Raw genomic sequence first — 23,436 nt, 5'->3', positions numbered from 1 at the left:
GGCCAGTATAAATTTTGTACTAAAAGAGTTATCTCCCTTTAAATGGCTTATTTGTAAAAATGATTTAAAAAAAAATTCTATTTGTTAAAATATTTTGTATTATACGATTAATTAACAGGTTTTCTTCAAATAGAAAAATCAGTCTAACTATTGAATTGCAAATTTGTCTCTAAATTTGCAGGTTTATACAAATAACTAGACCGATTTTGTACTGTAATTGTACAATCCAAGATGGCGGTATACCATCAATCTACCGTAAATGTTCTGTAACAAATGAATAATAATGATAATTATAAACTTTCTTTCAATGCAAAATTTGTTGAAAAAGTACAATGCCTAGTGTTCATATAAAACAACTTTCAAAAACCTTGATTACAGACATATGAGTTTCATATCATACAAGTAATGTTATATGAACATCGATTGATCAAATGATCTCAATTGACGCTAAAACATTTCTCACAATAAATTAAATGTACATGTTTTGTCAAACACAAAAACTATGACAGCAATGTATTTTTTTCTGTGATGATGTATCTGAAGATCACTATGACACATAAACTCGTTTTCAAATCGGAAAAAAGGCATGACTGCGCATCTGTACTACAAGACATATTCTCTTAGGCAAAGTGAGTGCTGAAGATTCAAATCACTAGTATCTTGATTGATGATTGATACAACTTGACAACATAGCAAAAAGACAGACACATAAAGAAAGTCAGAAATCCATCATATTTGGAGTTGTGTTTCCGAAATTATGAAATACATTTCGGCAAACGGTCTGGAAGAGATATTGTACCAATCTCCAAGCTTGCACAACACGCTAAATTCTACATTGAACGCCTAGAATAATTTGCATTTATCATGGAAGGAAAAATTGATACAATGCAAATATGAATTTGAAATGTATCTGCCATGGGATATATGCATGCCTTCAAGCAAGGTAATTTAGTTTTTTTGACTTTCAACGAAGGTATTCGTGAAGCTCTGGAACAGACCTCATAATAAAAGGTAAACGGAAGGTATCACCATAGTCATAGCAGGCAAAATATGTCTGCTAGATACAAATAATAGCTTTTCCGGGACACTTAATAACAGTTGTTAACACAATCAATTCAACAGACACGAGTCTCGTTAGTAGGAATGATACAGAATGACCAAACATCGAGAGACAGTCCTGTGATATCCTTAAGTGACAGATAACACTAACCATTTCTCAGCAACAAAAGTTCAATTGTGCTACTCGTCTTCGAAAGGATACAACTGCAACTTATCAGTCCTCCGATAGAGAGTAAGATGTCTCAAATATTATGGAACTGATTCAATTTGAATGTCACATTGAATGTATCTACCTTTTTTTTGTAGCAAGCATAGCTCTCCAAACTATTCTAGTTACCTTGACTATTGAGATGCCTCCACCATCACGACTATAAGACATGGCCTGGAGAGTCGCAACCCTTCACGGGCATCACTGAAGAGACATCTATTGTCGAAATGCGCATCTAGTGCAGAAAAATTGGTACCGTTAATGTTAATCATGTATTAGGTTATTTGGGAGGTTATTTGGGTGGAGAGTTGTCTCATTGTCAATCACAACACATCTTCCTATATCTATATGCTTGAATATTACTTTTGGCAGCTATTATTCAATTTTTCAAATTATCAAAAGTGTTGTATTAATTCTTTTTTCCATAACAACTCATATTCACTAAGAATGTATACTGTACATTTCACCGATATCAGTAATTTCGAATAATAAAACATTATCTGTCCAGACTGTGAGCAGTCACTGGTTTTTTTCATTTTGGTAAGCCCCATTCCAGATTCTTGACTTTCTTTCTGTGTCTCAAATTCTGTCTAATTGCCTTGTCGTACAGTTTTAACAAACAGTTAGCATGATATCTGCTCCTGAATTATTAATCTCCAGCACTGATATATAAAAAATAAGATGTGGTATGGTTGCCAAAGAGACAATTATCCGCAAAAGACCAAAATGACACAGACATTAACAACTATAGGTCACCGCACGGCCTTCAACAATGAGCAGCATAAAAGTCTGGCTAAAAGAGCAACAGTAATTAGTAGTTCAAATGACAGTCAAATACTCTATTGTCGATCATAATTGTCAATGCTTCATGATGATAGTCAGATACCCCGTCACAAAGAAAGAACAAAAAAACCCTGCAATCATTGTTCTTGTTGATTCATCACAACTGTGACTGGTTATTTTACTGGTATTTTAATCAATGAATCATCCTAGACTTTTTTCGTTCCTGAAAAAATATATTTTGATCTTAAGATATGAGATATGCTTTGATAGAACTTGCACCTTTTGCCTTGTGGTTCTGGAGTGTTTTCCCATTACATGGCCTTCATTAACATGGAACAATTTTATGCTTTCATAAAACGGCTGATAACCAGCGCAAATATCTAAGTCTGCTCTTTTTGTATTTGCTTGGAATAGCAAAATCTTCACGAGTCCTCTCTTGGCGTACAGAATTCTTTCCAGTCAATTTGTTTATTAGTTTTTTTCAGCTCCAGTGATTTCAATACCAACGTATTTTTCAATTTCAATATAGAGTGGTCATAACTCATATTGTATAAGTCACAATTAGTAAAAAGTAAATGTCCTTTTCTTCTGACCTGTAAACGCAGTCTCTTTAGTAGACAGTATATGTGTAAAAATAACTGACAAGAACAAAAATTAAATAATGTTATGCAAAGGAACCAAAGAACGGAACAAAGAAATCTAAATTTTCAAATAGCATTAATCATAAATTGAAGAACAATATTATATCAAAATGGAAAAACTGAACAAGATTGTGTTTATGAAAACATATGTCTATACAATAATTGATTCAATAAGTAATGTATATATGCAATTATTCAACATAGAAGGTGCGCTATTATACAGCAGTTGCGTGTTGCAATTTAAAATCAATTTTATTATCAATTACTGGGATTTGCTTTCAGTCCCAGATTCATTTCTTGATCAAAGAAGACGCAGGTTTGTTTTTGGACATTTTGGTCAAACTTTGAATATTCTCAGTTTTTCTTTATATACATAAACATTTTGTTTTATTCATTTTGTAAAGGGAAATAGTGAAAAATGTCAATTATAGAGAGAACTTTCTTTTGATATATGAACGAAGAAATTTTAGTGTTGCCTTGAATAGTAAACCGTAGCAAATAAATAACTCATAGCACCTACGTAAACAATATCATCTAGTTATTATCCAATTAATTCATTTTCATTTGAGTTAGCTATAGGATCGTGTGAATGTGTCCACGATTTCGTTTTAGAGTGATACAACCTGCGATCAGGACAATTTACTGCTATTTCATTATTTTAAAAGTTTTTCACATGACTAACTATCTTAGTATGAATACATTGCATGTTTAATAAAAATGAAGCACAATCTCCTTGTATTCAACTCCAAAAATCAGTGTTTGATATTGTCAGGGTTTTAAGACAAATGGTCCGGATGTTTGAAAAAAAAATTGAATAAGAAAAGTTTCTTTTTATAAAATCGCTACTTTATAAATGTGATTTAATGAAGGACAATAACATATTTCCCCAATAAATCACTTAATCATATAAAATTTTCTGTTCAGTAAACCTTCTACCACAACATTCCAGTGTTTAATTATATATAACTGTCTTTAGAACTTAGCACAGGGGGCTCATCAATCTTTTAAACTTCATGCTTCTTTTGAATTTAAAGCCAATAAAAACAATTGTGGTGAATTCTCCATTTAAAACAAGATGAGTAACAAACCCATTGGACAGCAGTGAAATATCAGAACAAATCTATGTAATAGAAAGTCAAATATGACGTGCTTAATCTGCTTTGTGAACAACACCGAGATAAAAATCTCGATATAACTATACGAGGGCAGACTCTGGGATGCACATACTAATGGCTGATACAATATACATCTTATGTAAATTCACAGGTATCGTAACCTATTTGCAAACGCTATCTTAATTCTGAGGCATAACAAAAAGAATTAGTGCATAATACTTCTGAAAAATGAAGAAAATCAAAATAAATAAAAATTCCACGAAATTCTTTTAATTTATTTGACGCATTATTGTCATTTCAAAACATGACGTCATACGAATGAAAAGGACAAAGCTGAAGGTTTTATCGTTGCCTTTACCTTCTAAACTCGAATAATATTGCATTAAAATAAAATATGGAGGTAGATGCTGCTTTTTCTATTGTATTGCATTATTCACACATTTTCGGATTTCAGTAGGTCAACATGGCGGCTCATTGTGACAAACTGTCAATAGGAAATTCGAGGGTATCTAACGTAAAATATATAAAAATTAAAATGGCAAATATTTGGTATGATCACATTTTGTCTAACGGATATCTAATAAATGATTCACGCAAGCTATATATTTATTAGCTATTTTGTACATTTATCTAACAGTGAGTAAAATAGAACAGCCACACATGGCATACCCCAACCCCCACACTTCAGTTTTCTTAATAACAGTATTTGTTCTACTTGAATAAAAAAAAAAGCCATAGACTTGTTGTAAATTTACACATGGGTTGGGCCGTGATATTCGTTCATTTTAACGCTCAGGATAAAATTCGATTATCACCACCCAGACCATGTGTAAATTTACACCAAATAAATGGCTTCGATGAACTATTTTTTAAATGTTATTTTTTAAGAGTCCTGCCCCCAAATACTCCTTGGAGAAGAAATACCATTTAAAACAAACAGAAAAGATAAAAATGTAGTGATCCCTAACATCTCAATCCTTTTTTTCGTCTGTAAGCACACTGCTGCAGCTTACGTGTTCTTATGCATTATCGAGACATCTTTTGTACATCTAATTACTGCAAATCATCAAAATTGCTTTCATAAAGGAGCAACAACTTAACTTAAAAAAAGGGGGGGGATATTTTTTTTTTTTATCTGAGTCAGATTTTTTGTTCGATGCTGGTGATCAAAATCCTTTTTTTTTTCTCAATATTTAAAACTAAAATGTATTTGAAAACTCTTCATTCAGAACATTTTTTTTATAATCTGTATGACCAGATTTTTTTTTATCAAATTGGGGATCGAAATATTTCGATCCCCCATTTTTAAAATCAAATGATCGTTCCCTTACTGCTGGAAAAGTTGTCCGAAAACTTTGCATTCGGTTCTACGTAATGAACAATTTAACAAGTGTGAACAAATCTGATGTATAGGTAGCTAAACAAGGTGTATAGGTGTGAACACATTTAATGTGGAACCAGTGTCCATTACATTAAACTAATTGTAAACATGTAAACTGTACACGGCGTTTGTTGTCGGTTCCATCTTAAAGTAGCGGATTTGCTCCAAACACTTGTGGTTTTTTTTTATGCATCGGCTACAGCTTTGTAAAGGTGGCTCTGAGTTCGAAGTTTTTGTCAGAAGTGCCGTGTATTTGTTAGTTTAATCTTTACAGAGAAAGATTCAAATTCGTCGAAAAAATACTAACGATAATATTTTGTTGTGACAAAAATACAATATATCAACATTTTAAATCAATCGAAATATCAAACAAATAACAGTGAATGTACGACACACACTTTTCATGTGCATGATAATTCAAGCGTGAAATTAATTTATGTACAGTCGAATAGTCCCGACCCCCCCATAAGAAGCTTGCTCAGTCTTAACTAAGAAAAATATGATATATTGTCAAGAAGCAGTCAAAGAAAATGTATGTTTAATATGTTCCAAGAATCTACACAACAATAGGAAATGGAAAATACATGTTCTTTTTTAGCCTTGTTGCTTTTATTTTAAGAAACAGATAATTTGCATAAAATGGACCTCGAGTTAATAAAAAGTGTCAATTTACTAAAAAATACATGCCTCCATATGATTGTCTTTTTATAGTGTAACGGTGTTTAAACTTAAAAACAAATTATGTCAATTTAAGGTTGCATTTCTGTAAATATTGACAATGCAATTTCCCATAGGAACTCCTTTAACGGCTCAAACTGTACCACTTTTACTTTGAAGTTTTGAAATTTTTGTTATCCTAGGATTGAAAGTTCATTTGCACCACCATTTTTTTCAAAGGTCAAAATATAGGGCTGTGCGGCATATTTTCAACGTTTACATGCCCTGAATTTCTCAGAGTTTAAACTAACACTATTTTTTTTTTATTTACCCTTACCGCAAATGAAAGGTTACCACAGATCTCAATGTAAACAATATGCACATGAACATGTACTGGTAACATTCCCAAATTATGTCTCTGTGAGATGAAACACAGAATAACTGGGAACCAATATGTAAACAAAAATAATTTTCTATGAATATTCAAGATTTTCCCAAAAAAGACGTGTCTTGAGAAACAGCTGTATTTACAAAAACTTATAAAGGGGTTTATAATGAATGTTATTGATGCAACATACATGCACTCATGAATAGTATATTGTCCTCACCATATATATCATTTCCGTAAAAATCCAGTGTTATTGAAAAAGCAAAAGGACAAGGTACGATAAGGCTCGTTTTTTTACATCCCCCTTTTTTTCATTTTAGGGGAACATGAGAAAATACGAGGGCTATAAAAACAGCCCTTATCGTACATTGTCTTTTGCCATTTTTAATAAGGGGTATTGTGAAGCGAGGATTGTTTTGTTTTAAACTTTATCACAACTAGTACATATCGCCAACTGAAATATAGAATAAAAAATTTACTGTTGTCATATACTTTTTTCATATAAAATAATTTTGTTCAAGAAGTGAATTTTCATGGGTATCCAAGTCTTTTGTTATTTCACTTGTTAAATTGATTTTTCACTCTATTTTGTTTTAGCTGTTAGTTTTAATAACTTTTACCCTAGAAACACAATTACTTTATAGTATCAAACAATAATTTTGTATTTTGTGAAATATTTCTAACGGTTTTCATGGATTGAGTTATCTGCCCCTTTTCATATTAATCTCCAGTGTAGAGGTCCATATATTTAGGAGGTACAAACACAATATGCCGAAGACATGTAGAAGTATGGTGAACAACTCGTCTTTCAAATTAAACCTGAAAACACATTATTTTATGCCTTATTATCCATGACTGTCTGAATGCAAGGACGATGCAAAACTGATTCATTCGAATTAAGACAGCAGATTAAACAAGAGTGTGTGACTTTCATCAATTTCCAACTGTACCATGCAACAATTTGACCCTTATGTACACGTGTTTGAGTGTGAAAGCAGTACAGAAAGACATATGATTGGATGCGGGAGTTGAAAGTAAGATTGAGACTTTGCAGTGATCTCATTCATGTCTGCTTTCAAAACGTTAGAATAACAATATGACATCCTATTATGTCTGTTTTGGTTTTTTCACTCATCGTTGTAAATATAATGGCATTTGAAGCGACTGTTAGTGAGAGGTTGAGCTAGGTACAAAACTAAGTTCAATCAACAATTTTCTACATTTGAAAATGTCTGTTCTAAGTCAGGAATATGACAGTTGGTATCCATTCGTTTGATGTGTTTGAGCTTTTGATTTTGCCATTTGAGATGGAACTTTCCGTTTTGAATTTTTGTAATAGTTGAATATTTTTGAGATTTTACTTTTTTTTATACTAACATTTCAAATGTTAGATTACGGAAATACAGTGTTATCATTCAGCACCGCTCTCGAGATGTCAGAATGACACAATGTTAGACTAACTTTTCGAATATGTTAGATCATACAAATGTATTTTACCTAAATGCAAAGCCAACTTTATTGAAAACTAGTTATTTACACGCATCTTCTTTGTGCGTAGAAAAATTGTTTACATGTTACAACAAGTATATATCAAGCAATTCAATTTCTAGAAGCTTCAGCATCAATGAATGTAGGATATTTGAAATTATTCCTTCGTTTTGTTCAAGGTATTTTTGTATAATGTTTGGTTCATGTTGATCAGATTTTAGCTTTCCAGTTGTGTTTAGTAGACCGTTGTGTTGTCATTCCGCCGTGTTTTGGTTTTTGAAATTGTGTTAGACATACGAAGATGTGATTGGAGTGCCAAATGAGACAACTCTCTACCCAAGTCATAATTTATAAAAAAAAAACAACAACATTATAGGTAAAAGTACGGTCTTCACCACGGATCTCCCACTAAAAACCAAGCTATAAAGGGCCCAAACAACTACTAGTGTTAAATAATTCAAACGGTAAAAACCAACGGCTAAGTCTATATAAAAAACAACAAATGACAACTTCTGAACATCAGATTACTGAGTTTGGACAGGTCCAAACTATTGCATCGGATTAAAACGTTATAATGATACCGAACCTTAATTATTTTAATCTCGTAGTGGGTGGTATTAACCATATCTGGATTCTAAAATATTCTAAACAACTTCTGGACAATTTTAAATCTCGGTCTATTTCTGAAATGAATTATAACATAACTTTTGATTTTTTCAACAAGCTGTTTACCACCATTCCCCATTGAAATTATAATTTTTTTAATGGTCATTGAACGACAATTTTTTTCCTATGTGACGTTTATATTTTCTGACGTCAGACACGCGCAGCAATGCATTTGTTTTTTAATTTGATAGATGCTTTTGTGCTTTTTTGTAAATGACTTTTTGTTTTGAAATTGTAACACAGTGATGACTGCTGTACCCGTATTTTGACTATTGTATTTATTATCATGTCTTTTGAGTTCACGCATCGTTGTGAATATAACGGAATTTGATGCGCCTGTCATAAAAGTGATAGGTTTACCGCTATAAAACCATGTTTAATCCACCGTTTTTCTACATTTGAACCAAGTCAGGAATATGACATTTGTTGTCAATTTGTTTGATGTGTTTTTTTCATTTGATTTTGCTATTTGATTAGGGACTATCCGATTGAATTTTCCTCGAAGTTCAGTATTTTTGTGATTTAACGTTTTACAATACAACTGGTATATAATACTAGCAATGATACTCTGCGGATGAATTTATCTAATTTCTAGAGGTAAATCATGTGAATTGACAACGCGTCATTACTTCAAGGGTTTAATGTTCACGGATATTAAGATAAGGTGGTGTAACGGGGAGATAATTTCGACGAAGAAGAACTCTGTATAAAGTATATATCTACAGTATATTGGGGATTTAATTTTGATACAAGTATTATAAGGATGAAGTAAATAATGTTTTTGTTGATGATCTCACTGTTTTTATGCAGCTTGTCTGGGTCTTTTTCTCATGATGAACATTTACTTGTCCAATCCTATTACAATAAAAATCAAGCATACTCTTCATCCACGTCACAATTAGTAAAATATTAATGTCCTTTTCCTCTTAACTCTAACAACATTCTCTTTTGTAGACATTAATTGTGTAATACTAACTGACAAGTGTTAATTTACGTTTGTTGATTGAGTTAAGCATGCCAATTGATATTTTATCGTGTGTTTTTTTATGTTGTAATGTTATGCTATTGTTTCAGAAAAAGAGAGGAGACGGTTTCGTACCATTAAAACGTTTAATCCCGCTACAAATGTTTGCAGCTGTCCTAAGTTCCCGCTTGAATGGTTTTACACTTGTAATTTCTGGGCCCTTTATAACTTGTTGTTCGGTGTGAGCCAAAGCTCAGTGTTGAAGGCCGTACATTTACCTATAATGGTTCACTTTTATAAATTGTTATTTGGATGGAGAGTTGTCTCACTGGCACTCACACCAAATCTTCCTATATCTTAGAACAGTAAATAAATAATATAATGCAAATGAATTGGCGAACGGCCCAAAGGAATCAAAATTTTCAAATAGTGTTTATCAGAAAGAAAATTATTAAAGAAAAATATCATATAAAATGGAAAAATTGAAACAGATGCGTTGAAGACACATATGTCTATAATGCAATCGATTCAATGCGTAATGTATGTAATTATTCAAAAAAGAAGGTGTGTAATTATTCAAAAAAGGTGTGTAATTATTCAAAAAAGGTGTGTAATTATTCACAATAGAAGGTGTGCAATTAGACAGCTGTTGCGTGTTTCAATTTAAGATCAATTTATTATAAATCACTGTTATTATCTTTCAGTTATAGATTTACTTCTTGGAAGACACAGGTTTGTTTTGTACATTTTAGACAAATTTTTAGCATTCTCAGTGTTCATTATATGCACGAACATTTTGTTTAAGTTATTCTTACAGGGGAAATAGTGAAAAAAAAAGTCATTTTTGATATATGAACGCAGTTGGTATATCTTCTATATCTTATTTCATTTATAAGATTAGTTTAAAACTACTGAATATTTTCTTTATATTTTTTCAGAATTATGTCAACATTTTGTTGTGTGGTCGCTGTCATCTTCACCATATGTCACGTGGTAAATGCAGGCAGTAAGAAGTTTTTTTCATATTTATTTTCCATACAACACAAGTATCAGTCAATCATTCAATAGAGAACTCATATCCCCTAAAAAACGAATTTTAATTAAAATAAATAATTATTATGTGTTCCCATTTAAATATTTCCTTTATTATGTAGCACCTTTATCATGTTTATAGCTCAATTAAACACGGATGTTTGTTTACACAATTTCATGCTTTCTTATACAGATTCCCTGACCTTATAGATTTGTTTATTAGACTTAATCAATAAATGTTCGAGGCAGGTTTATTTCAAAGTATAAATCGTCAAGATGGGAGTGGCACTACCATGGATTAAACTGATCGCCCTTCACGGAATGTAGATGACCACGAGTCATGATATACTTGTCGTTAGACTTATTTCAATTTTGATTAATATGTTTGTTTTTCACCTTCTTTTCTACTTATCAATTTCAAAAGATTATTATATAATAGTGTGTCATGTGTTATTGTGTGAAACGAGAAAAAGTTTGAATTAATATTAGGTAGAATAGCTTTACAATTAATTTCAATATTAATGTTTAACTTCAAATAAAAGTATAATAGATAGTGATGTTTGACCTTTTTATATTGTAAAGACAGTAGGGTTATTTTTTAAGCTTATACAAAAGTCTTAATACAGATGCTCTGATGTAAAAGAGAATAAATCTAATCAAAACAGATAAACAATAGTACACAAAATACAAGATAGAAAACTAAAGACCGAGAAACATGAATGACGCACACAAAAAAGATAGGATAATAGTTATCAAAGGTACCAGGATTATAATTTAGTACGCCAGACGCGCGTTTCGTCTACATAAGACTTATCAGTGACGCTCATATCAAAATATTTATAAATCCAAACAAGTACAAAGTTGAAGAGCATTGATAATCCGAGGTGCTACAGAAGCGTAAGCATATACTCACATGTGGCATCTCTTGTTGCTTATTTTATAGAACGCACCTAGTAACAAGTCTTTTTTTGTAAAAAGTCGTCAGGATTGTAGTAACGGTATTATGAACATATATGCTTTCATCTTTAGAACGAACCTACAGTTTATATTTCATAATTGTATGATATATTGATTAATTTATTTGATAACTTTCTTACCAATTCAATGTTGCGTCATTTATTAATCTGTTCAATTATCAAATTTAAGTTTAATGGTAGCACATTTTCTTAAGGTCTTACTCGGCAATGTCATGCTTCGAATGGAACATGCGCAAAGAGAGGAAATACTTGTGAAACGGCTTACGGATCAGGATGGACAAATATAGGAAAATGTTGTAGAGGTGGGCCATGTTGCAAATGTAAGTATGTTATATATGTACTGAAGCTTATACGGTACAATTATGAAATAGTTTTTTCCGCCTCCAACAATTGTCACTTTACAATGCTTATGAAATTCGAAAAATTCAATTAAGTTCTTTGTGAATTATAATGCCAATTTAAATGGTATTGTAATCAGTTATACAAAGCTTAACGGTTGATACTATATTTACCTGAGTACAAAACTATGTCTGAACTGGTTATAATGTTTTCACGACTAATGTCAAGAATACTTAAAACAATATATTTGCATGATGTTGATATCTATTTATATCAATATCGATTTTTAATTTGCTGTTATTTTCTTCAGAAGTCGTCGCAAGTCAGTTCGATGGTCGATAAGATGGCTTCAGCCCAGTAGTCAACACTTTTTGTGCTGACATGAATTATCATTGATATGGCTATATTCATAAATTAATTGTTTACAAAAATTGTAATATTTGAAAAACTAAGGCTTTTCTACCTAAGAAACCTTTGCAACCAACAAATGTATTGTTCCAAATTGCCTCTGCCATACGGTTAATGTTTTCATTTACTTTGACAAAGCAGTATAAAGATTTCAAGTGAGAATTATTTTCATTGATGCATTTGGTATAAGTGACATGCATTTGTAACTAAGAAATGTAAGTTTTACATCCTGGGGTCTTTTGACTTGAGGTCCGTGGTCCTAAAAAAAATTTAGAGAATAAAGGTCAAGACGGAGGTCGTGTTCTAACGTTTAATTGGATTTTTTTACTTCTTTTAAAAAAAACGATAAAGTTATCGACCACAGAATTTTGTCGTAACACATACACTTTAGTAGGAAGGATACTTTGGCATTGGAAAGGTGTTTTGATTGAAGTTCTTTGGCTACTTATTTTCAAATTGAGGTCAATGTTATATGTACACTTAACGTTTTAATTTTTTTTATCGATGCTTTAATTTAAATTGTATGCAAGATAAAGGTATTGAAGTGACCTTGTGTTAAACGAAGGTAGCTTATTTTTTGTACTTGTGAAAAGTATAGAAAATCATTCTTTTTTTTAGAATAAGTGTCAATTAAGTTATCATATGATACCAGAAAGGAAATGTTTCAAACCGTGAATAACACATTATCTATAAAAATGTGTACATAAACCATATATTTGTTTAAAATTAGCTAAAAGTAAGCACAGGAAATGATATTTGTGTTCAAATTTTAATATTAATGGGATCAAAATATATTGTTTCTAGTGGAGAGATCATCAGTTGTTCTCTGAAAAATTTATTTTTAATTATAATTATAATAATCATTATCTTTATTATTATAATTATAATTATAATTATTATTATTATTATTATTATTATTATTATTATTATTATTATTATTATTATTATTATTATTATTATTATTACTTTTTTTATTATTATTATTATTAGTAGTATTATTATTATTATTATTATTATTATTATTACTTTTTTTTAGTATTATTATTATTATTATTATTATCATCATCATTATAATTATAACAGTGTGTCTGTTGTTAACAAAACGCTCGTCTAGCGTATATACAAAACGTAATCCTTGTATCTATGATGACTTTATTTACAACCACTTGGTAGATGCCACTGCTGGTGGAGTTTTAATTCCCCGAGAGTATCACAAGCCCAGTAGTTAGCACATCTGTTTTGACATGGATTATCATTGATATGATCATATTTATAAATCAACTGTTTACAAAACTTTGGAATTTTGGAACTACTAAGCCTTTTCTACTTGGGGAATATATTGTCTAAGCTGTTTGTCAAAACTTATTGGAATTTTGGTCCTTAATACTCTTCAACTTCGTACTTTATTTGACCTTTTATACTCTTTTTATTCGAGTGACACTGATGGGTCTTTGTAGACGAAACGCGCGTACGGCGTATATACAAAAATTAATCCTGGTATCTATGGTGAGTTTATTTCTAACGGTTACAATTGTCAGTTCAATGTGAAGATCTTCAACCGCAACCAAATGGAATGGTTTCTGTGAATGGTAGAGACATTGGGGATGTTGCCAATTTTTCATGTAAAAGTCCATATGAATTACGAGGAAGTCAATCACTCAGATGTACAGACTCTGGGTGGGATGATGACATTCCAATATGTTATGGTAAGTGAAACATTTAGTAAATATTTATTCAGAAGGTAAACATTTGTCATTTTATTGAAAATTGTGTAAACTTTCACAAGCGGGTGTATGCTAATGTACTTTATATTAAACGTGTCATATGCTGTTTTCTTATTCTTTGTTCAAATATTTTTTTGTTCTATTATTGGGATAAAGATAACACTACAAAATTGACTGTTGTACCCAAAGTTGTTTACATTCAAGCTTTATGATCTGTTAATTTTTCTTATACATTGCTTTCAATTTAATGTAACTATGTGCGATTGTAATACAGTGAGAGGTTAAGTAAGTAAACCAAAATAATCCACAATTGTCTGCATAAGGAAATGCATGTACCATATCAGGAATGTGACAGTTGTTTTCCCTTTGTTCGATTTTGCCATTTGAAAATGGACTTTCAGTTTTTAATTTCATTTGATGTTCAGTATTTTTGTTATTTCACAAAGCTAACTAGGAAATATTTAACCGCAATCTTAGAAAAAGAAATTAAAATAAGTTCATAATGATGAAACAACAAAATGAATGAGCATACAAAAAAGCGAATTCCATTTTTGGTAAACGGGAATTAAAATGTAACCTTATCATACGGATAAATAATTATTGATTTTTTATTAATTTATCTATTATAGTATGTCCGACAGTAGGCGACAACCAAGTTTCTTTTAATGACAAAATATACACGATAACTTGTACCACCTTATATTATGAATTTGCATTGGTAAGTATTACTATTTGACATTCTTCGTGCTTTACATTTTAAAAGCCTGAGGGGAGACATTCAAATCATTCAAACCACAAAACTAAATGAATTTAGACAGATATACTTGAGTAATTATCTATAAAACATTAAAACTTATGAAAGAATTTGAGATATCTACTTGTTTGGATTTCATAAGAGTTTTCTTGTACATTTTGGTTGAAAGTTGTTGTAATGCTTTTTCTCTAATTTTCATGCAATTTTTACATTTCCTGACCGGTGTTAGAAAAATATTTTTAATCTCTAGTGAAAAATTAGTTTTCAGCAAAAGATTGGTCGAAATTTTATTGGGACGTTAAATTTGTTTTGCATGTTTTGTTTCTTCTGAATTTTCCTATTCTGACGTCATGGAAAAAGGCGATCCCCTGCCTTATGACGTCACATAAAACGTACACAACTTTCCTGAAATCTTTGAAAAAGAAGGATAAAAATCATTAGAGAAACAGATTCCACCACTTATGAATATAGTATTTCACATTCACATGATGATTACAGGTACATTAAAAAACTTAAATGGATTAAAACTTCTATTGACGATATTCAATATCAGATTTATACAGTATGTATAGCAAATGTACATATCTTGTGCAATGCCATTGTTTGTCACTTTCAGAATTGTACACTGTGAACTTTTTAACACTCAACATAATATTCTAAAGAAAGAAACACTGAAAACAAAGTTTAAAGTTTTCGATGAGGTCAGGGGTTAAGACGTAAAAAACACTCATGAAGATGTGTAGATGACAGAGGCATGAACATCTTCAAATTTCTCTAAATATTAATTATCTCTACGATATATATCCTGAAATTAACACACTGATCGCCCATGTATAGTATCATGTGCAATCATACCACATCTCCTTATCTTATCCAAAATGTTATGCCTTTTTTTAACAAAACAGTTATTGATTAGTAGTATTTAATGAAACCCCAAAACATTTGAATTTGATTAGAAACATTTATAAGAGGGTCTCGGTGGCCGATTGGTCTAAGTAATACTTCTGTAATCACTAACTAGTCAACACTGAGGTTGTGAGTTATATCCCCGCTCGTGCGGGTGCACTCATTTTCAGCCTTAATTTATCCTTTCAATTAATGTTGATCTATTTATTATTTTCATTCTGAATGTCTTCACTTGCAGGACTGAATGTTAAGCCAAACGGTAAATCTGTGGTAAGCTTGCTTGTTCGCTGAACCGTGGAGTCATTATTATGTCGGGTTTACTACCCTCCTTTCGAAGTAGCCTAGTCCTTTAGACTGATAAATTGGTAATCTGCTGGACTAATCTTTTTTCTTAAAGGAGGGTAGTTCACCTGACCTAACAATGACTTCACGGTTCAGCTTACAACCAAGCTAACACGATAATACATTTTTGGCTTCACGCTCAATGAAATCGGCTGAAGTAGTCACTAAGTGCAACTTTTCCGGTATTGAATAAATATTTGAAACTACTAAAATAAACTTATTTATTGCATAAGGGACATTAAACTGAAGTACTAGTAGTGCAATTTATGCCTTCAATTATATATATATAAGTCTGAAAATTACACCAAACAGTGTTAGAGTTAGATTTTCTACTGACAAATATATATATATATATATATATATATAACAAGTCAAAAAGGGTACAACATCACCATTAAATAACTATAAAATATACAAATATTAGATATTTCGGATAACAGATATCCTTCTTCAATAATAGCACGATGTCAAATGAATCATGTCAATATATTCAAACTGAGATACTTTTTCTAAATCTTGAATTTATACAATTTAAGCGAACACCACAGACACTGATAAAATTTAAAAATTTCCAAACACGGCGCAAAGATTACAAAGAGATATGCCAAATGAAAATAGTTATTTTCGTTGTGAACTGGCACAACTCTAGATTTCCAAAGGTTGTGACAGTTGAGATGTTATAACTGCATTGAGGGCAGTCCTCAAACAAAAAAATAAAAAATGTCCTAACCGATCCAGGATGGTATAAATTAGACAACGGTAGGGCAATTACAACAGAAACTACATATTTAAGCCTCCCAAACGAATAGCAGTCTAATAATGATTGAAAAAATAAGTTTTATATAATGAATTAAAATAATTGAACGTGGCAACGTACTTATACATCATCCCGAATCAATGGAAACCTGCAATTTAAACTGTTATTTTTAAAAATAATTTCGAACTGTAAAGCCAGTACTAAATCCGGCATTGTTTGAAACAGGTGGTCACAGGAAAATGAGGGACTCATTCTATGTTTTTTCATTTATGCCCTCTGGGGAAACTGTCCGTAACTTTCTGATCCAAAATCTTTCCCGAGCGACTCTGTCGACCTTCGACCAACCCTCGTTGTGGTCTATGATTGTGATGGTAAGGTTTTTGAGATCAGCTTGTGTGTGTCCAGGTGATCTCAAATGACGACTTACTGGTAGGTCGGGCTTGCAAGTGTAGTCACTTCGATGACCATTCATGCGTTTGTTGAATGGCTTCTCTGTCTCGCCAACATACTGCATGCCATATCGACACTGAAGGATGCATACAACATTCTGGGTTTTGCAAGTTACATTGCAATATATAGTGTACACAGACCCAGTCGAGTGGCAAGTGAATGTTTGAGTATTCAGTATTTGTTGACAAGTCAGGCAACGTCTGTTACCACATGACTTGCACCATCCTGCAATTGAACAGCTTTTATTTGAGGAGACGTCAGCTCTAACAAATAAGTCTTTCAGACTTGCTGGTCTCCGAAAAGCTAAGACAGGAGGATTGGGAAAGATCTTGGATAATTTAGGGTGTTTGGCAATAGTTTGCCACTTGGCACGGATCAAACGTGAAAGGTTATTAAAGGCTGGATTGTATGTAAGAACAAACGGGACTATTTTGCTGCGTCTCTTCCGTTTGTACTGTAAGAGGTCATTGCGGCTGTTATTGTTAGCGCGTCTAAACTGTCACAACCTTTGGAAATCTAGAGTTGTGCCAGTTCACAACGAAAATAACTATTTTCATTTGGCATATCTTTGTAATCTTTGCGCCGTGTTTGGAAATTTTAAAATTTTATCAGCGTCTGTGGTGTTCACTTAAATTGTATAAATTCAAGATTTAGAAAAAGTATCTCAGTTTGAATATATTGACATGATTCATTTGACATCGTGCTATTATTGAAGAAGGGTATCTGTTATCCGAAATATCTAATATTTGTATATTTTATAGTTATTTAATGGTGATGTTGTACCCTTTTTGACTTGTTATATATTATATTTTGTAGTGTACAGAATCATATTACATGATCCATCGCCCTGTAAGATTGATCGTTGACTATTTATTCAGTCATTTTTTGTTCTTCCCTCGCCGGGATTCGAACCCATGCTACTGAGATATCGTGACACCAAATCGCCTGCACTGTAGCCGTCCCGCTAGACCACACGACCACCTGGGCTTCACAAAAATAAAGCTTTCGGTAGTCGTATGTTACATTTCCTCGTCAGTTTTAATCTAGCGTCGTACTACAGTACATGATATATAAGGCATGGAGATGTTATTGTTACAGATCAGCTCAATTATCTAGAGTAAAGGATCCTAAAAATTAATGCAAGATACAGTCACAGAAAATAATTATATTTATAAGTACGTCTGAGTCAGTGACAACTCTACAACAGATTTATCCATCGGATCACCAGCAATGATGGTGATACATGGCTGTGTACATTATGTATATACAACTCGTCTAAACACCAACCCAACAATCATAGATATGTAAATTTGCTTTCGCAAATTTTGTGTTCTTCCCTCGCCGGGATTCGAACCCATACTAATGTGATATCGTGACACCAAATCGCATGCACTGCAGCCGTCCCGCTAGACCACACGACCACCTGGGCTCTACAAAAAATAAAGCTTTCAGTTGCCGTGTGTTACCTTTCCTCGTCATTTGTAATCTAGCGGCGTACTACAGTACATGATATATAAGGCATGGAGATGTTATTGTTACAGATCAGCTCAATTATCTATAGTAAAGGATCCTACAAATTGATGTAAGATACAGTCATAGAAAATAATTATATTTATAAGTACGTCTGAGTCAGTGAAAACTCTACAACAGATTTATCCATCGGATCGCCATCAATGATGGTGATACATGGCTGTGTACATTATGTATATACAACTCGTCTAAACATCAACCCAACAATGTTAGATCTGTAAATTTGCTTTGGCAAATTTTTTGTTCTTCCCTCCCCGGGATTCGAACCCATGCTAATGTGATATTGTGACACCAAATCGCCTGCACTGCAGCCGTCCCGCTAGACCACACGACCACCTGGGCTCTACAAAAAATAAAGCTTTCAGTTGCCGTGTGTTACCTTTCCACGTCAGCTTTAATCTATCGTCGTACTACAGTACATGATATATAACGCATGGAGATATTATTGTTACAGATCAGGTCAATTATCTATTGTAAAGGATCCTACAAATTAATGTAAGATACAGTCACAGCAAATAATTATATTTATAAGTACGTCTGAGCCAGTGACAACTCTACAACAGATTTATCCATCGGATATATATGCATTATATTTCAGTCTAAAATTTAAATAAATTATAAGTTGATTTTTCACAAATGTAGATGTTTCTTGTAAAAAGATGTTTTCACGTAAAAATATTGTACTTTATCTAATCTGCCACAAATTTGATTACTTTCACGAAATAATATTCTTACATACTTATAAAAAACAAAAACAAAAAACCGATATCTTAAAATGTGCCGACATGTTTCAATGGTAAATTAACATATGTCTGTAACATTTTATTGATATATTGTCTGTAAGAGTGAAATTTGTGTTTTTTGATAATTACGTTTCTGTTTACCTAATATGTTGTACTTGTAGGGTTTATGTGGACGACTAGGTCAAACACCTATATCTGTGGAAACCAGGGAAGAAAGCATCTTTTTGAAACGTATAGTTTCATTAATCCCAAGTACAAATGGTAAAAACTATTGACTTGTGTCCCTTAATAAAACATTTTGATCATGTCAGGAAAAAAATTAAATGAATAAAACAGGATCCTATGAAATATTTTAAACCGACTTACATATTCCAATATGTATAAACATGTTGCTAAAACTCGTAGAACAGTTTTTATGAGATTTTACTTGCTATAGCTAACTGAACTTGTATGACAGTAAAAAAAAACAAAAAAACGAAAGACAAGAATACCAAACGTTACAACCACCAAATTATTCAAGATCGGGATGTAAAAACACCTAGATCACGTGTTTCTCGTTTCTCGTTTTTTATATAGATAAAACCGTTGGTTTTCCCGTTTGAATGGTATTACACTAGTAATTTGTGGGCCCTTCATAGCTTTTTGTTCGGTGTGAGCCAAAGCTCCGTGTTGAAGGCCGTACATTGACCTATAATGGTTTACTTTTATAAATTGTTTTTGAATGGAGAGTTGTCTCATTGGCACTCACACAACATCTTCCTATATCGATGTATGTTCGAATATGTTTATTGAAAATCCTGTTTCCATATGTTTCATAGCAGTTAGTCAATTGTTTTTTTAAAGACTGGTGGATAGGTCTCACTGACATCAATACCGAAGACACGTTCGTGTGGGTTTCTGGTCAACCTTTGACATACACTGACTGGTATCAAGGAACACTGATTCAACCAGATAATAGGAGAACAAATGGAGATGAACCTGCCAATTGTGCTGCATTGGTTAAATCTTATCAATATCAATGGGGTGATGAAGACTGTAATGACTACAAAGGAATTATTTGTGAATCTCGGCAAGTATTCAATACAGCCTTTATGTTATTATATTTTACCATTTGATTTCATGATAACGTCATCTGTTTATGTGCTTTATGTGTAATATCGAACTGTGAATATTATTTTGGTTTTAAATTTTTTTCATCGTAACCAGTTATGCTAAATGTACTATCCAAGATCATAAAAATTCAGAAGAAATCAAAAATAGGAAATTATGTAATGCAAACAAAATCATGATAATCTCATGGGTAAAGCAAGCAGAGAAAACTAACGTGTTAGCAAGAGCACCACTTGAACAGTTTATGTTAGGTAAAAAAACAGATGAATATTAGACACATGTTAACATTTCTTTGAATGTCCTGTACCAAGTCAAGAACATGGCAGTTGTTATCAAATATTTTCGTTTCTCTAATGTTTGTGCTATTTTGACAATTCTTGATCGGTGAGAGAAAAATATTTTTCTTCACTAATGAAATATCTGTGTTCGGCAAATGATAAGTTGAAATTTGATTATGAAGTTGAAATGTTTTGTTTTCTTCTGAATTTTCCAATTGTGAGGTCACGATTTAGAAAATTTTCTGAAAATCGGTGAAAAAGAACGATAAAAATCATCAGAGAAACAGACTCCGATACTACACTGCAACTCTCGAAATTTAGATTTTAATTATTGAGACACTCGGCAAGCCTCGCGATTTAAATAAAATAACTGTCTCTAGTGGAGAAATATCGTAATACACGTATTGCAATGTAGGAAACTATATTTCTTTGAGACGTTTGTTTTGTTGCACTTAAGTGTTTCTGTTGTCCCGTTGTTTTATGACTTCTGAACATCGGTTACTTCTGTTGCCTTTTTACATTTTTAAACATGCATTTAATTCAGGGTGTGTTCTCAATTTATACATGTTTTCTGAAAATCAAACGCTACGACATGTACTCTGGTAAGCATTTGTTGGCAACTTACAATGCTGAAAATCATTTCGTGAAAGCAAATGATACATTTTTCGAACGAAGTAACAATTCAAAATCCCAGAAATTACCGTTTTAATTTATTTTATGAAAATTTATGAACACAATTTCGTTTAGGGGAAATAAATTGGTATGCACATATTATACATCAATTTTTATAACATCATACTACAACAAATTCTTCTTGAATATGTTGTCTTCCAACAAAAGTAAGCACAAAATTATTCTACAATTGTCAATCAGTCAATCAATTTGAAATAACTTAATACAGCTGCATTTGAATACATCAGTTTTTTGTTCAAATCTTATCATATATTTCCCAATAATTTCTTTAACGAAGTTTGTTCCGAACCTGATTTAACGAAATTCACCGAAATATAATTTGCGCTTCTACATATTATGATGGGAAGGTCGGAGGTGTCCTGATACCCAAATCCCGGGTTTAAAAATATGAAATCCCGAGGTCGCGAATTTAAAACCAATTATATCCAGACCTCCCAAAATTAGAACGGATCCAAAAAGGGTCAATACCGAAATCCCGAGCTTAAAAAACGATCCCGACGTCCCGTAAAAGGTCCTTCCCCCTCTATTATACGAAATAGCTGTGAAAAATGATCTATTACTCGCCGAAATTTGATAAATGTGTAGTTAATAACATATATATGTATTATTATGGACTATGAATGATACGCCTTTTCAGTTACGTTTATTTTGTCTTTTTGTAGATAACTTTATCACAGACTGATGTTGATGCCACGCTGAAAGAGTTTAAATTATTTCAATGTAATTTATGTATTATACAAATTACAATAAAAAAAATCGCAAATTGTAATTTATTTAAGTTTACCGAATATATACAAAATGAAATGAAAAATCAAGCAAGACTAACAAAACCAAAGGTTTCTGACTTTAGACAGGCGCAATTATGCAGGATGTCAGACATGTTTTTGATATCTCAACCCTCCAGATATACCTCTATCCGATATGGGGAAAACTTAGTTCAAAAGAAGTCCCAGTCCGATGTCAGTTCAGGTAACAAATGAAACAAAACAAAATGACAATAATACATACATTAACATATATTGATTTAACTATTTGAAAGATAGTGTCTTCCTCATATGAATATCAAGCACAATCCTCCCCGTTTGGGGTTAAGTATCAAACTATCATAAACTAAGAACCTTGCCCGTATCATGCCAACATCTGGATTTAAAATAAATGTGTTTATTTCCGATGTAAACACACTATGAGTGAATCAATATCAAAGCCAAAATATGTCATCTTTAACTACATAATACCAGTATCATAATTGTAACCCCGGCTAAGTATATCTCTAGGATTTTGATTGGTTAACGCACGTCGTTAAAAAATAAATAGCCCCGCGGTATGTCTCTTAATCTTCCCCGGGGATGTCACGCGCGTTTATACGGGACATGCGTATATATTGAAAAGGGGAAAACTATGTGCTTCTCATATGGAGAATGAAATTCCTGACAAAAGATCTTAAACATTGCGTCATCAAAAGAAAGAGCAAACATTAAAAAGCCTGGTAATGTAATCATTACGATAATATATATCTGTAAAAAATGAGGACACACTCTTTGAACAGTATATAAAAAAGATGTTTTTATGATTGCCAATGAGACAACTAGATATAGGAAGATGTGGTGTGAGTGCCAATGAGACAACTCTCCATCCAAATAACAATTTAAAAAAGTAAACCATTATAGGTCAATGTACGGCCTTCAACACGGAGCCTTGGCTCACACCGAACAACGCACGTCGTTAAAAAATAAATAGCCCCGTGGTATGTCTCTTAATCTTCCCCGGGGATGTCACGCGCGTTTATACGGGGCATGCGTATATATTGAAAAGGGGAAAACTATGTGCTTCTCATATGGAGAATGAAATTCCTGACAAAAGATCTTAAACATTGCGTCATCAACAGAAAGAGCAAACATTAAAAAGCCTGGTAATGTAATCATTACGATAATATATATCTGTAAAAAATGAGGACACACTCTTTGAACAGTATATAAAAAAGATGTTTTTATGATTGCCAATGAGACAACTAGATATAGGAAGATGTGGTGTGAGTGCCAATGA

General features: G+C 32.2%; 2 protein-coding genes across 2 annotated transcripts in view; one reads left to right on the top strand and one right to left on the bottom strand.

Annotated features, from left to right (window-relative positions):
* Positions 1-9,116: 9,116 nt before the first annotated feature.
* LOC139502987 (uncharacterized) overlaps positions 9,117-23,436 on the bottom strand; it is a 46,933-nt gene continuing 32,613 nt past the window's right edge. Inside the window, exon 4 of the mRNA XM_071292658.1 lies at positions 9,117-9,241. Coding sequence (XP_071148759.1) covers positions 9,215-9,241 — 27 coding nt within the window. The 3' untranslated portion in view covers positions 9,117-9,214. The remainder of the gene's footprint in view (positions 9,242-23,436) is intronic.
* Positions 10,040-20,427, top strand: LOC139503244 (uncharacterized). Its single transcript, XM_071293003.1, has 7 exons — positions 10,040-10,082; positions 10,289-10,356; positions 11,554-11,679; positions 13,645-13,812; positions 14,460-14,548; positions 19,474-19,573; positions 20,156-20,427. Exons 2-7 carry the CDS (start codon positions 10,293-10,295, stop codon positions 20,425-20,427), a joined length of 819 nt encoding a protein of 272 aa, XP_071149104.1. The 5' UTR covers positions 10,040-10,082; positions 10,289-10,292.

This window comes from Mytilus edulis, chromosome 14 (genome assembly GCF_963676685.1).
Source record: "Mytilus edulis chromosome 14, xbMytEdul2.2, whole genome shotgun sequence".
Taxonomy (NCBI): Eukaryota; Metazoa; Mollusca; class Bivalvia; order Mytilida; family Mytilidae; genus Mytilus; species Mytilus edulis.
Note: the sequence above shows the minus strand (reverse complement) of the source record. Positions and strands in the feature narration are given on the sequence as shown.

Excerpts from the sequence above, each read along its gene's own strand:
- LOC139503244 (XM_071293003.1), top strand. The coding sequence starts at position 10,293 with ATGTCAACATTTTGTTGTGTGGTCGCTGTCATCTTCACCATATGTCAC. Across the intron at positions 13,813-14,459 it reads TGACATTCCAATATGTTATG|TATGTCCGACAGTAGGCGAC; the intron begins GTAAGTGAAACA and ends TATCTATTATAG. Across the intron at positions 14,549-19,473 it reads TATATTATGAATTTGCATTG|GGTTTATGTGGACGACTAGG; the intron begins GTAAGTATTACT and ends TTGTACTTGTAG.